We start from the raw sequence: 16,670 nt of genomic DNA, 5'->3' as shown, positions 1-16,670 counted from the left end.
CAGTAGAAAAAGGCGGTTGACTTTCAGATGTAACCAAAAGGATCATTCGCCAGTTGAAAGTCAACTGATGATGATAACATGACTTTAAGTAACGCGCTTGGTCAACACGTGGTTGTGAAATGAAACTTATAGGTTAATTTAAGTCAGCTGATTGTTGAAATTCATAAAATTTATGCGCTATCGATCAGTTATTAGGAACTTGAAATGAATATAAAATTAAAAATTGAATAATTTTAGGAAATAAGTTTTTTTTTAATGTGAGCATTGAATAAATTTATAATTTATGCTTAATAAATCAAATTGTTTGATCCTACAAGTCGATGAGATTAGTAGAAGGTAAAGAGAACTTAATGACACTTAACAAGGCACTTATATCCATTTCAAGCTACCAGGTACAGAATGTCCATCGTCAATCCTTTTTCATATATTTTTTATCACATATGTATCATTATTCTATTTATAATCAAAATCCATTATAGATCTGAGTACATATATTAAAATATAAAACGTTGACGAAACAACTATCATGAGCTCAGTGTTGATCGCTACTATCCAGCGCTATCGACTTCATATTGGCTACTCACCGCTGCTCTCTTGGCTCCTTTTCGATAATCACTGAAATCCGTTTAAGTGTTTGCGCATCGCCGCATCGCATTTCGCGCATGTCTTTCTGCCAGTACAAATTGAATTTCAGAGCACGTGAATGAAAATCATCCCAAACTCAACATGCCTGTCAGTTAATTATCATATTACTCGTATATCAGATACGATACACTGCTCTTAAGTTCCATTTCTGCTTGAAATTAAGTGACTTACTTAATTTAATGCAAAAATGAAATTCATTACATTTAAAATTCATCATCTTGTATTACTGTGTACATCGGATAGACAATGATACTGACCTCCAGACCGGATGAGGCACCCTGAGGGATGCTAAGCTTTGGTACACTAAAGTATATTTATTTTATGACAGAAAAATGCTTTCTGTCGATTTTCCTTGCTTGAGGACAACTTGAGTAAAATTCTAGTTTTGAGAAAGTTGACAAAATCGTGAAAAGAGCCCAGAGGCTAAGTAATATACTTTCAATTTCTAAAATAATAATATTCTTTAGCTCACGGGTATTCTAGTTACATATATCGATTGGATCTAGTGTACATGTTAAAAATTAGATTAAAAAAATGATAAAATGGTACCTAAATATTAATCCATATGCATGAAGTAAGTCTGGATAATTAATATTATGCTGAGAAAGTCTGTAAAATCACTAAGAATTATAAACTCATTCATATAGTTACTGTGGCTATAGTTCATATTTTCCATGCAAAGTAACTAAATTCATATTTATAAGCGATCAATAAGTATCAATATATAATTTATAATTAATTGTACATATATAAGAAAAAATAAAGAAATGATTACTCAAAAGTTAAAATATAAACTTTAGCGACTGGTCGTTTGACGACAGATTGGGCCATACGCACTGAGACAATTCTAATCACATTATCCTTGCTTGGTTGGACCATTGTCATTCTTCCAAGGAGCCAGTTTAATGGCTATATTGTCCCGAACAACCATTTTTCCTGGTATCAGGCGGTTTGCTACCGGCAGGGCCCATCTGTGGTGTTGTTGGGACAAGGGACGTGAATTCAAACATGCTTCAACTTGCGTTAACAACGTATACAGGTCTTCGTAGGTGAGACTCGTTTCTCCCACTACACGATACACGTGTTTTTTCGCAGATTTCACAGCGGCTTCCCATAAGCCTTCAAAATGTGGTGCATTGGGAAGTATCATGTGCTACGAAATTTGTTGATTGGCAAGGAAGTCATGCACATTACTTTGAAATTCACTGTCAGACAATAGATGCGCCTACAAAATTTGTGCCGTTATCGGAATGAATATGTTTACATAGACTTCGCCGCGAGATAAAACGTCGGATACAATTTAAAAACACATCAGTTGACAAATCATGTGTTACACACAAAAATGCACACATATGCCTTGATTTTAATGCGACTACGCGGTCTATCTTTTAAGTAATAAGGTCCGGCATAATCGACTCCTGATGTGTAGAATGTTCGCTCTGGAGTGACTCTAGAAAATGGTAGATTCGCGATGATGTGCTCAGTTCCTATCGGTTTGACCTTGAAAGACGTAACGCATTTTCGTAGTACCCCTTTGACCGCGTTTTCGCATGCTCTTGGCAAATATTGAGTCGTCAAATATGCTATAACAGTTTGGCACCCTGCGTGAACGTGTTCATGCGATATTATTAAAAAAAAGTCAACGGATTGTTTCCTAACAAAATTATCGGATGTTTCTGATGGTCCGGTAATGGTGCGTTTGCGAGGCGTCCGCCCACCCTGAGGATACTTTCTGTATCGATGAATGGTGACAACAAGAGCAACTTAGATTTTTTTTTTAATTTGTCCAATTTCTCTCATTTATCTTATCTCTGGTGCGAAATCTTGGGTCTGAGCGAGCTTTAAAAGACAGGTACGCGCACGAGTCAATTCTTCGGGTTAGATATTTCCAAGCTGTCGGTTGACCTTTTCCACTGCAAGATTTTTAGAAAAACGAAGACAGTACGCTGTCACTCTGATCGCACGAGTTAATGACGAATTACGATTAAGTAATGAGAAATCTAATTGGAAAGTGACAAGAAGTACAAGTTCACATTTACGTTCGTCTGGTGCGTCTTTTACATGTAAGGTTCGTTGAGGTGGCCACAGGTTTTATTTTCGGGATCACCAGGTTGGCCCATTCCACCAAAGTTTGCACTCGCGCAGATCTTTCGGGTTGATACATCTTTAGATGACATCAGCTGGATTATCCTTTGACACCACGTGGTCCCAGTTATTATTTGTCAAGTTATGAATCTCACTAAAACGGTTTGCAATATAAATTTTCCAGCGACTGGGCGAATACTGGATCCAATGCAGAGTGATTGTTAAGTCAGTCCAGAATTACGTTTCATCAATTTTCAAAGTCAGTGCTGTGCTTATAGTTTCGACTAACTGTGCAAGGGCCAGGGCAGCTTGAAGTTCAAGTCGTGGGAGAGAGATTTTTTTTTAATGGGGCAACTCGCGATGTGGCACATATTAAATGTACGGCGTGATTGCCATACCGATCGGTCGTTCTTAAATAAATGCATGAACCATATGCAGCCTCTGAGACATCGCTGAATCTGTGAACTTGTATGGTAACCAGATTATCGCAAAGAACCCATCTTCTCACGAAAATCTTATTTAATTAAATTAATTGATTTCTGAAATTATTCCAAATGGTGTATTGATCTTGTGGTAGGGCTTCATCCCAATCAATCTGCAATTCCCACAATTTTAGAATAATTATCTTAGCTCTGACAACGACCAGTCCAACTAGACCTAAAGGATCAAAGATTTGCGCCGCCTTTGACAAAATTGTCCTTTTTGTGATTCTTGTTAGAAGAGTTTCTTGAATTGAGTAGCGTAATGTGTCAAGCGTAGAATTCCATGAATTTCCGAGAAGTTTAGAATCTTTATCACCCTGAATTAATTTTTCAGATGTTGCATGCTGATTGTTTGGAAGAACTCGAAGATGCTTGCTTGCCCATTTACGTAATTCGAGGCCGGCGCAATTCAAAACTTGATTGAGTTCTTTTTTGAGTTGTTGAGCCCTTTTACAGATCATCAACATAAAAGTCCCTGATGATGACATCACTAGTAATTGGAAAGTCCTTTTTATTTTCTTCTCCGATCTGCCTTAATGTTTGGGTTGCTAAAAATGATCTGAGGCTGTTCTGTACGTCACTGTGGTAAGCTGAAAGTGCTGAATTTCTTGAGGTGGGTCACGCCTTCATAAAATTCGCTGTAAAACTCGCTGGTCTAGAGTGATTCTAATTTGTCGATACATTTGAGTAGTATCGCAGGAAAGGACAATTCCATGTTAACGGAATCTCAGAAGAATAAAAAAAAGGTCACTTTGAACGACAGGTCCGACGGATTGAGCCTCGTAGAGTGAGAGTGCGGACGAAGTCTTGGCGGAGCCATCGAACACTACACGGACTTTGGTCGTGGTACTGCTTTCATTGAAAATCGCGTGATTTTGGCAGATAAACAATTGGTCCATGTGAGTTTATTTGCTCTGGTGGTATTTTTTCCAGATTTCATTGTGCTTCATAATCATCCATGAATTTAATATAGCTTTCCTTGAGTACAAACTGCTTGCTGAGCTTCCGTTCTATCGAGATGAGACGTTTTTGTGCTATATCGAGTAAATTTCCGAGCTCTGATACTTCCGATTTCAAAGGAAGAGAGACGACGCATTTTCCCTCAAGAGCACGTTTAGTTGTAGCTTGAAAATGCTGCTCACAGTGGTTTTGTGAGTCTAGGTCTGGATACGGTTTTCTTGAAAAGATGTTTTCGATTTCCCAGAATCGCGCAACGTCATCATGCAGCTGCTGGTTGGTAAGAAGATTGCAACTTAACGTTCGTTTGACCTTTGAGGATGGGAGTTCCATGGGACCGGCTACTATTAGTCCTGATCAGGTCTTCTAAATAATTGGCTGATCCTCGCGTAATTGTATCTGACCTACGCATAAGAGCTTCCAAAATAAACCGCCGCTAATTAAGAGGTCAACAGATCGAGTTTTCCCAAAATAAAGATTAGCCAATTTCATTCCTTCTTTAATGTCAAAGTTCTATGTATGTTTTGATTAAAAAGTATATAATATGAATTACAATTTGCAAGCGACAAATAATTATGAATAATAAAATTGTGATATAGCGCCCTAAAATATATATCCTTACTTACTTTTGAATGTTTCTGTTACGGAAAACCGCGGATAGGCAGGTACACAATGTCAAAACAACTTTACCATACTGAGGGCTTGCGAAATTCGCTTACGCATTTATTATTTTGGTATTCAACTCCATCACACTATAATCGCCATATTTTATTGAAAAACACATCGTCTTTCATACCGAAGTTACACGAAAAAGTCGCTAACGAAATTTATAAAGACATCTCATACTTAATTCGAAAAAAAATTTTTCTGTGTAGCAGCGTCACTCTCTCGCCCCCTTGGACCACCTTGTCCTCTATAACGGGAACTTTTCTTGCAGGACTGCAGTGTACCTTCGTATAATTCCCTAAAAACTTCCTACTGTACGGTGTCGTTCACTGAGACATACGTATGTCGTTCACTGGTTTGCAAGGTACGATAAGAATATTTCAAATATATCAAATCTACTATAATTTAAAACTAATATTTATTCAATTATATTTCAAGACATAATCATCTAACCTCTGAAAGTACTAAAAAATAAGAAATACCTTTTATTCTAAATTTCAGAGGACTTTCAAATTAACGACATGACTAGTTTGTATAGTGTCAACATGTCTTTCTGTAGGTGGCAACACAAATGGTATTTAATTAATAAAAATTTATTAATTTTGTCACTTATAGAGTTAAAATAATTTATGTAACAAAAAATTCAGAAAAATACCGTCCTTAGCATGAATTTGATAGAAAGACTGCTATTTTGCATTTTTTAAGCATTCTCCGGGCACAATAATAAAATATTTGGGGAAAATGTAAGAAATACAAATTAGATTAAAACCCAAATTAAAAATCCCATTTAACGTCCAATAATTGAACAAAAGTTTACAACAGATTGGCCTTCTGACCCTCATTCGATTCTCAGGTTTCAAAGAGAGAGCACCTGTTCTTGGGTGCTGTCAATTTCTACCATTTAAATTTCTCTTGCCTTGATAAGGGTACTGTACGAGTACCGAAACGTTGGCAATGCAATTTTATTTATTTTTAATTTACATTTTTAATGTTATTTTATTGTAATTGGATGATAATAAAACTAAAAAATACGAAAGGAAGAAAAAGAGAAGGAAGGGAATGTGGTTGGTTGTGTTCTCATCTTTCTTTCCTCTTTCTTATTTTTGTCCGACAATTTTTTTTCAGATCACAATAGAATTTTTTGTTTTTGTTTATTCGTTGTGGTCCAAATTTGGTCGTTGGATTCTTGTTTTTAACAAAAGTTTGCATCAAGTTGATTACTAGACGTTAAATGGGATTTTTAATTTGGATTTTAATCTAATTTAAATTTCTTACATTTTGATTTAACTGACTTGGACTGGAGGTCATTTATATAATATTATATTTTTTAATCAGATAAGAGTTAAGCATGGTCCTGAGGTGTTCAGAAAGGTTAAATTATGATGTGATATCAATCAAAACTTAGAGGCAGTATTCTTCAAAAATGGTTTTTGATTGAGTGTAGAAGAAATTATGTTTTACCTGAAAAATTTTGTTCCTGGACAACAAATTTCGAGATTTTTCTTTTCAAAGTAATTTCTGCAATAGAAAATTTGAACACACTTTAAATAATTTTAAATTCTCGCTACTAAATTTATTTATCAAAGAGGTTTCAAATCATGTTAATTTTTTAAAGTCATAAATTTCCAGAATTAGTAGTGAATTAGAAGTTTTTTTACAACCAGATGAAATTATTGATATTTGAAAGCATCAGATTCTCCTCGATCAAAGATTTTTAAGCAGTGATGTTAAACATGATAACAAACTTTCTAATTATATTCATTAGCAAACTAATTCTCAAGAGCAAATTTTAAATTTACATAGGATTTTTGAAGAAGGAGGTAAAGATCCTTGGTTTGTGAATTTGACAGATATTCAAATTCCTGATTCAGTTACAGATATTCTCAGATTAGGTCAAGGTTTTAGTAACCGTGTGATAAAAAGTAAGGCAAAATAAATGATGGAAATAGTAAAAGACGTTGCATCAAATATAAATAAAATTCCTATTTTGGATCAGCAGGATTTCTGAAACAAGGTGTTACACTTGTCAAAGAGCTTTGTTGAGAAAAATAGTTTGCGTATTATTAATATGAATTGTAAAATTTCCAAAGGTTTCATGATGACGAAAGAGTTTCTTAAAAACAACCCTGATATGGTTTTTTACTGTTTGCATGAAAAAATCGGATTATATTAGAGACATGGATAATTTTCTTTCTAATCATGATAATTTTAAATTATTGCATGAAGATCCGCTCAAAAAATTGAAAAGAGACGTTTTTAAGATGCTTGATAATTGGAGAAAGAAGGGACTTCTGGGAAGGGATATAAGATTGGCTGATATTAACATTGAGGGCACGGTTTTTGCAAGATGCTATGGTTTGAGAAAAATTCATCTATCCTTGATGAATTGTTATTTATTTATTTATTATAATTGCTATCCCTTAAGAATTGTTATTTCAATTATTAATATTCGCACAAAATTTTTAGAACAGAATTTCAATTTGATTCTCAGGGACTCTATTACAACTTCTGAATATAATGTCTAAAATAGCTGGAAATTTCAAAAAAGTATTATTTAAAAAACAGTTCCGGATGACCATGTAATAATTTCTTTGGGTGTTATTGCAATGTTTCCGAGCATACCCCTTGAATTAGTTAAACAGGAAATTTTACATAGATGGGATATTATAAGAAATCGTACTCGATTATTTCGAAAAGATTTTATCAAAGGGATAGTTTTTATTATAGAGTCAACTTATTTTTAATTTAATGCATCTTTTTATAGACAGTGATCTGGGACTCCCATAGGTTCGGTCATTTCTCCGATTTTAACAGAAATAGCGATGGAAGATTTGGAGTTTTTTGTTTTTGGGAAATTAGATTTTGTTTTGCCTTTTTATTTTCGGTTTGTCGACGATACCTTATAATAATACCTTATAATAATAGAATCAGTTTTTTGGACATAGAAGTAATTAAGGGTTGGGATGCTAATATTATTACCGATTGGTATAGAAAAAATACATATTAAGGTAGAATTTTAAATTTCCTTTCTGCTCATCCCTTTCAAACCAACATTGCAGTAATCAAAAACTTAGTTGACAGAGCTCTAGGTTTGTCCCATTTTTCATTTCACACAAGAAATTTGAATATTGTTAGCAATATCTTTTTTCTGAATCATTATCCACAAAAATTAATTGAAAAACACATTGCAATTAGAGTACAACAAATCAAAAACAAATGGAGTAATAATTTACGTGGGACTCACTGGCAGACTTCTTAACACTAGGATAGAGGAACACAAAAGTGATGTTCGTTTGGGACGCTGTTATAAGAGTGTTCTTGCCAGACATACAAAGGCATTTGTTGATGTTGATCATGAGTTTGACAGGGATAATGTTCAAATTTTGCATTGTGAAAGTAATGAGAGAAAGAGGGAATTCATGGAAAAGCTTTATATTAAAAAACAAAAAAGTTATCTATTATTTTAAAAACCGATTTGGATAAGTTGAACAAAAGTTATGCTAATATGATTAATTGCATTTAACCAGGCTGTTTAATTAATTCTGTTTTTCTTTTACTTTCTCTATTTCTGATGCAATTGTAAAAGATATTTATATTGTGTTTACAATAGATTGGCCTGCTGACCCTCATTCAATTCTCAGAGAGAGAGAGAGAGAGCACCTGTTCGTGGGTGCTGTCAATTTCTAACATTTAAATTTCTCTTGCCTTGATAAGAGTACTGTACGAGTGCCGAAACGTTGTTAATGCAATTTTATTTACTTTTAATTTGCATTTTTAATGTCATTTTATTGTAGTTGGATGACAAAAAAAATTAAAAAAGACCAAAGAAAGAAAAAGAGAAGGAAGGGGATCTGGTTGGCTGCCTTCTCATTTTTCTTTCCTCTTTTTTATTTTTGTCCGAAATTTTTTTTTCAGATTACAATAGAAGTTTTTGTTTTTGTTAATTCGTTACGGTTCAAATTTGGTCGTTCAATTATTGTTTTTAACAGGAGTTTGCATCAACATATTTGGGGTAGAAGGTCAAAATTATAAGTTATTGGTTGAAAAATATTTCATTAAGATTTCCCAAGAGTTGTCTATCCCTTAATTCACAAAAAGTATAGAACAATTACTTATTTTTTTCCATTTTTTTGAATATTTTTATCAATTTGGACCACCCTAGGGCAGCTTTTCCCAAACTATAGTGCCGCCGGCAGGGGGATGCCACCCCGGCCTAGGCAGCTCGGCAGGCTCCAAGGAATTTCACCCCAGCGAGCAGAGAGCTACTTTCGTATACCTACCACGAATGATCCTTTCATTGCTATGAAATTACAATAATTGAAATTATAAATACTGAGCTCAATTACGTTTTAATTAGCTGAATGAATTTCGAGATATAATTTAAAGAAAATGAAAACAAAGTTCTTGAAAGTCGGTTAATATCTGAACTAATAAATTAAATATTTACCAATCTTGTAAATGTAACTGAAGTGCAATAATTTTCATTTTCCTCAAGCGGGTCCATTTTCTCTCTTGTGTTCCAGTATTGTGAGAAAATTTGAAGGTGGCGACCCTGCCGCTCCCCAGAAAGTGCAAATAAAGTTTGGAAAGCGCTACCCTAATGGACACGGTGGGACAAAAAAAAAGTTTTTCTGGCCAAATTAGTCTAGAGCTTACAATTTTGATCCAATTCTAGCCCTTTTTTATTGAAATTAAACTAAATTTCAAAGAGATTTGAGGCAGCCGATTTTTGTATCTTTTATTTATCAACAAAATTGACATTCGTTTTTAGTAAATGAACACTTCATTTCTTTAGAGTTTTCATTTCTTTAGAGTTTAACGGTATTATTCAAAAACGTGCCGACAATTAGTAATGTGTACGATGTTTTAGTACCTAATAATAATTGTTAATTGTTTTAATAAATTTTATAAACTTATACATAGTTTCGTCATTTTTCAAACAACAGATTTATTTTTCTCAACGGAATGAATGTTGAATTACTTGGAAAAATCCTCTCCCTATGATAATTTATGAGCGAACAATGATTGTTTATTTCATAAACGATTTTATAAATAAATTCAGAACTTGATTACTTTTCAACAAACGGATGATGTTTTACAATGATTCAGAAAGGGCTTTATTTATTTTGAGATATTCTCAGGCGATAAATTTATTAATTGTTTAAATAACCTTCATTCGTTTTTTCAACTGCAAAATTTTAAATTACTTGCAAAAATCATTCCCTCATTATTCTTCATCAACGAACAATAATAGTTTCTTCAATCAATTTGAATTTTACTGTCTATGGTGACAAACTCTTCAAAAATTTAAAAATCGAGTATTTTTAGAAAAATTGCTTATTTGTTAATTAAATTTATTAAAATAAATAACAAATATTTTCATCTGATAAATTTGGCTAATAAATAATACAAGGACGCTAAGGGACTTTTTTTGGATGAGTGTAAAAGTTGCAGTACGAGCAAAGTGCCACTGAGGTGCCAAGTGTAAGACACTATTTTGTTATCACACCAGGTCGATTATAACTGTAAATGAGTCGCATAGGGTCCACATGTAAACACTTAAAAAGGAATGCAACCCAATCCGATTTAATGCAATACAATCCAATTTATTCCAATTAAATTCAATACAATTTATTTTAATTCTCGAGATGAAAGATGAGTCGCACATTATTGGTTATCAGACCAGTTAGCGCAAGTGTACGTTCACATGCCAAATTTGCGATCACTTCACTCATCGTGCCATAAAATACTTATATAAATGTCCAGCAACCAATCAGATCACAGTCTCATATACTTAATGTTCCTTTCATAATCTAACAAATCTAACGTAGCCTGTTAAAGTTCAATTTATCAAAATTTTTCCAAATTTTCATTTCCCTTACATTTCATTTTCCAGTACCTTAAGTAGAAATTGTAGGGCCTAAGCTAAGATGTGCTATTTTAGATATCGTTTAAAATACCTAAAATCGCACTTATGATTGCCGTGTTATATAAAGTACTTTATTGTGAATTTGTTTGTAAAATTATTTATAAAATAAAAAAATATTCATTCCTGATAAATTAACATGAGGGAAAGATTTGAACAAGTAATCATTGTTTTCAGGTACTAATATATCATACATATCAATTATGGTCGATATTTTTAATCAATCAATTTTTAATTGACTAAGTTATGCATTTGTTTATTAAATTGTCTATAGCATTAACAATTACTTTGGATTTCAGAGAAAATGGTAAACTGCATTCTTTTTACGTACATCTCGAACAAAAGGTTACAAAATTAGGTCTTAAAGTATTTTTAATCTTGAAGTAATAGTTTCACTCATTGATTTGCTAATAAAAGCATTAAAATTTTTTTTTCAATTTAACCAGGTAGATATTATTTGTAAGGATTTTTTTTCATATTTCATGATCTTTTGCATGTGTATTCATAAAAATCTCTGAAAGTTAGTTGACTTTCATTTTAATGAAAAAAAATTTTTTAATCACATAAAAATACTGATTTGTCAAGAAAAATCTAGAAAAACGTAGAATTACTGCGTTATTTTTTTGTCAATATTAACCCCAGACTGATCCCCTAGTATTTTTTACCCTCACCGGGTCCTGTGGGTGCCAAATGTCCCCCATTTGGATTCCTTATGCACAATCTTTTCCTTTCATTGGAATAGGATGTTAATATAGACCATTCTCGTTTAAGCGTTGAAAAAAATGTTTAAACAAATAAAAATCGCGGGAAATCCTGAAATTGACGTTTTTGGAAAAAATATGTGATTTCTTTTTGAAGTAACTAATTTGGAAATTTGTAACGGCATTTTGAAGCCGACGAATTGCACTTTAAGATGGCGTAGGTTATAATTAGGTTCCTTCGAAAAAGTATACTTATTTGAATATTCGAAGTTAGAAAATTAAAAAAAAGAGAAATATCAGAAGTTCGGGCAGAATGCTTATTATCATAAATAGTTTGAATGTATAATAGGTCAATCTCTTTGTTTTCTGATGTAAAATAAGATGGCTTAATTTAAGTAAAGATAAAAAATTAAGAAAAAATTATTTTCAATGAAAAAGGGGTTAGTAAGTTTGTAAGATAGGAAAAATCCATCGGAATTAAAAAAAGAAGTCTTTTCTACAAAACTATTTTTATTTTAAAACTCATTCTCGAAATTAAATTATATTAAAAAACATTAAATTCAACTGAATATTGCATTAAATAAGTTCAATCATCTTCGGTACCAAGGTTGCGCAAGACCGCCCTATGTTGTCAAACACAGGTCGTTTGCAACTTCTCTCTTTTTTCTGCGATACTGCAGTCACAGCATTGTCACTTCTTAGTTCGTATATTCTCGACATTTTCGACGAGATAAATAATTATTCATTGATTAATTAATAATTTATTTATTATTGGAAACTATGAGATCTGTATGAATAAAATTAAAGAAAACAACTTTACATTAATATACAGGGTGGACACGCTGGGGCTTACATACATGGCGAGTTGAATGCTACCCGAATTGCACAGCAGCAGGGGAGAAGCCATTATACAGGGGTATATTCATATTTCGCGCCTTTAAAGTTGCATTCGGATCGGCCATTGGGCCAAGGCCGTGCATCTTCGGATCAAGTTCATGATAGTTTCCATGGTTGCGTTCGAAACTTCAAGCGGTTATGTTCAGATTCACCTGTTTTCCCTAATCGCTGTCAGTAAATGTAGGCAATGTTAATTTAAAGTTTACGCATGTAATAACTCATTCACTTTATTTAAAAACTATCCTGTGTATTCATAACATACCTTTTTTATGCAGTAAAAAGAAGCGTTAAACACCATTCACTCTTCGCTCACTGGAAGCACAGAATATTATTACTATTTTATAGTATTTGTCACTTAGCAGCCATTCTATAATGTTATTGGCACAGAAAAAAATGACGTTTACTTCTCAGTTCACATGTCTCACTTCATTATAAATAAACACTTTTATTATTTTTAATTACTATATAACATAACCTATATTGTTTTGACACTTGTATCCGTTTGAAGTTTCGAACGCAACCATGGAAATTATTGTAAACTTGATCCGAAGATGTACGGACTTGACCGAATGGCCGATCCGAATGAAACTTTAAAGGCGCGAAATATGAAAATACCCCTGTATAATGGTTTCTCCTCTGCTGTTGTGCAATTCGAGTAGCATTCAACTCGCCATGTATGTAAGCCCCAGCGAGTCCACCCTGTATATCAAATTTTTAGTAATCATTATATATAATTTTTACTTAGATTACAAAAAATCAATTCGAAACATCAAAAAATCGTGATATACTGCAAATATACGTCAAACAAGTTTATTTACATAAAAATTTCCGGTGGGGCACATTTGTCCCCTGCTGGATCCGTGTAGGGTTATTATTATATATAAATGGAACGGCAAAAAGAAAAAGAAAACAGGTTTTAAATTTTGTTGTGGAAGGCAGAGGAGGGAAAAAGGGTTGTTAGAGCAGAGTGTGTAATGGACGAGAGAGACGGTAGAGAAATATCAGGAGCAGTTTGGAAACATAAGCATTGAGGGTGAGTCGGTGGACGAGTTATGGGAGGATTTGAAAGAGAAAGTGAAAGGTTGTGTGCAAAAGAAGGTATTTAGGAAGAAGAAGAAAGGAATGGTAAAGCAATGGTTGGATAGGGAATGTAAAATTATGAAGAGAAACGTAAAAAAAAGGTGCAGGAAGTGAAAGGAAGGAACGGCAAAAAGGGAGGAGTACGTAGAAATGAGGAAGCAGTTTAGGGCGATGTGTAAGAAGAACGAGCAGGAAAAGGAAAAAGATCTGGAAGAAGAGTTGAGAAGTTTTAAGACATATGGGGACATGTGGAAGATAATTAATAGGTTTAGGGAACGTAGGGTGGATAAGTGATAAGATAGGGAGTGACGAATGGAGGAAATTTTTTAAAGATTCATTTAAAGTGTCAGATACGCGGAAGAGAGATAAGGGGATTAGAAAAACGAGGGAGGTAGATGGAGAGGATTTGAATGACGAAGAGATAGAGAAGCAGATAAGAAAGTTAAAAAAAATCTAAGGCAGCAGGGCTGGATGGGGCAGAGAACGAAGTGTGGCAATTAGACACACAAGATGTAAGGGATAGGCTGAAGGGGGTAGTGAAAAAAGTAGGGAGGGGAGGGATTCCCAAGACGGTGGAGGGAGGGGTTGATCGTACCACTGTATAAAACAGGGGATAGGGAGAGGCAGGAAAATTATTGGGAAATTACGCAAATGAATACGGCGTAGAAAATATACGCGATCGTGTTAGCAGATAGACTGCGGAAGGATGTTGAGGGGAAAGGATTTTTGCCAGAGACGCAGGCGGGTTTGAGAGAGGGAAGGCGTAATATTGACAATATTTATGCCTTGCTACACGTGGTAAATAGAGAACTAACTAAAGAGGGTGCCAAAATGTACGCGATTTTTGTAGATCTAAAAGTCGCGTTCCCTTCGGTGGATTAGGGGAGGTTGTGGGAGGCAATGGAAGAGAGGGGAGCGGAGACAGGCCTGATCGGAAGGGTAAGGGAAATAAATAATAAATAAATTGAAAATAACTACTTAAATCATTACAAATTTTTCATTCATCAATTTTAATCTCATTTATGAGCCAAAAAAGGTTCAACCATCACAGCCAAGACAAGACTTATCTTGAGGCAAGTAAACGTCGTCTTAGCCAAGACAAGGCTCGACTTGTGACAAGTAAAAGCCGCTTTAACTGTCGTGGCCATAAAAGTATGGACTAAATTTTTGTTATGATTTTTTTCACAAAAAAAGTGATAGAGAGCACTTTTTACACTTAAGCGAATATAGGCATCTGACAGATCTACAATTTAATTAAATCATCGAATTTTTTCCAAAGACAATATTTTTCGAGGCATTTCAATGAAGCAAAGCAAAATCATAATATTCGGTATTTCCATGTTTTCAATACTTTTCAGGTCCAGACTAACAATTTAATATATTTTATTGTAATTAACATTTAACCACATATCTTTTACAAAGTATAAGTTGATTGCTCTTAAGGTAGTTAACGCGAAATTTCGCTTTTCTTAGGAATTTTCTTAAATTTTCGCAATAAATACAGGAGATTAGTATGAAACGACCTTGCAGTTTTTAACTCAATGTTGAATCTGTGAAGTTACATATTATCTACTGAAAACAGTACCTTTTATATGGATCCCATATTAAAACGAGTTAAATTTATATACTTTTAATTGTAGCATCTAAACAGTTGTTACCATTTAATTTAGAAATTAGAGCTGTATAGAAAAAAAATAAAAAATCAATTTAAAAAAAAATCAATTTTTTCTTAAGTTTAATATATAAGATATAATTGTCTGAAGAATAATATTTGCATTCACGCAAGAAATGTAGCGCAAGGAAGTACTAACGATTTGGTAAAACTGTTTGCCTTGCTGATGAAGGCGCTTGTCAAATCCACGTGCGTGAGTAACTACCCAGGGCTATTAAACTGAGTGCAGTGTTGCCATGCTCATAGTTTAACTAGTATGCGATTTATACGTATATGACTGGTTTGTTTGTGGCACGAAGGAATAATAAGGAGACTTAAGCCCATGTGATGAGTAAACAGCTGATCAAGTCAGCTCTAAGATCAATATTTTTTCACCCATATTGAAAAATAAAAGTTTAAAATAACCCGGAAATTTTTTTCGGGAAATGTTAATAAATATTAAAAGATCGTTTGTGGCCTTGCAATGAGTTTGAGGGAGAAAAAAGTTTATTTATGCAAATAATGATTATCGACGGAGACATTTAAGATTTACAGCAGAAGATTGACTTTTACATGGACATAGGAAACAAGGGACTAGGCATGCCATTGCGGGGGTGATGCAATGAGGGAGGAGGTCCGCCACCTTTTGATGTCCCGCGACAAACATGGCAGCGACCACATGTTTATATTTTCATACGCAGTTTTTCGGCAAAAATGCTCGTGCGCATAATCAAATGGCACAACGTAAGATGGCGTCTCTCCCCACTCATGGAATTCTCCTCTCTCCCGTAGATTGAACCCCGCTCGCCCAAGTTAGGATGCAAAGATATTATAAACGTAGATGCGGTGCGAGCTTAGTTACCCGCCATAAATATAGACGGCGCGTCCGGCGAAAAAAGTCACTTCCCCTCTACCCACCGCTCCCCGTAAATAGCACAATCCCATATAGTTTGCCAAGAGCCACTTGGAGCGCTGTAAGCAACTCTCGGCGCACCTTCGAGGCGCACTGATGGTAAACTTAGCTTGGACAAGAACCATTTAAATTTAAATTAATTTGCCAACATTTCATAACAAACGTAAAATATCCACGCTTTGTAAGACATGGTTATTTTAATAGATACCAGAGAGAAAATTAAATGTGTAATTTATATTTCTGTTTCATATATTTTGTAATATTTCTAAAGTTATTTGATTATTTCCAAATATATCTTTGTTATTTCTCATATTTTGATATTCTTTTATAAGTAACAACTTATTTACTTCACCATATTATATTTTTATTCTAACAGATAAAACTTTTGGTGCAATATCTATACATTGTTCTTTAATATTATTAAATGTTTATTTTTATATTTTTACAGTTTGCAATTTCTACAGATATTTTAGTCTATTCGACTAATGAATTTCCCGCGTGTATTTAAAATTGTCTTAATTATTATGTTCCGATCACTGACAATGAGTGAATGGCAGAGTAATAATAAGTTCATAAATCTATAACTGATCTCTGGGTCAAACCTGTATTTGGTGTTAGGATTTCTCTACTTTGAATCAGAAAACTTTGTACCCTCAGAGCAGAGGCT

The 16,670-nt window shown here is 33.9% G+C and overlaps 1 protein-coding gene across 8 annotated transcripts in view; it reads left to right on the top strand.

Moving 5' to 3' along the window:
* Nucleotides 1-16,670, top strand: part of LOC117172679 (spondin-1-like) — a 316,699-nt gene that overhangs the window by 56,403 nt on the left and 243,626 nt on the right. For 5 of the 8 annotated variants that reach the window (XM_033360808.1, XM_033360815.1, XM_033360814.1 and 2 more), the window contains exon 2: nt 5,107-5,199. The exons of the other annotated variants lie outside the window; for them this stretch is intronic. In XM_033360808.1, coding sequence (XP_033216699.1) covers nt 5,107-5,199 — 93 coding nt within the window. The remainder of the gene's footprint in view (nt 1-5,106; nt 5,200-16,670) is intronic. 8 annotated transcript variants of the gene reach the window in all.

The sequence above is a fragment of the Belonocnema kinseyi genome, chromosome 5, assembly GCF_010883055.1.
Source record: "Belonocnema kinseyi isolate 2016_QV_RU_SX_M_011 chromosome 5, B_treatae_v1, whole genome shotgun sequence".
NCBI classification, from domain to species: Eukaryota; Metazoa; Arthropoda; class Insecta; order Hymenoptera; family Cynipidae; genus Belonocnema; species Belonocnema kinseyi.
This window is presented reverse-complemented; position numbering and strand designations above follow the sequence as displayed.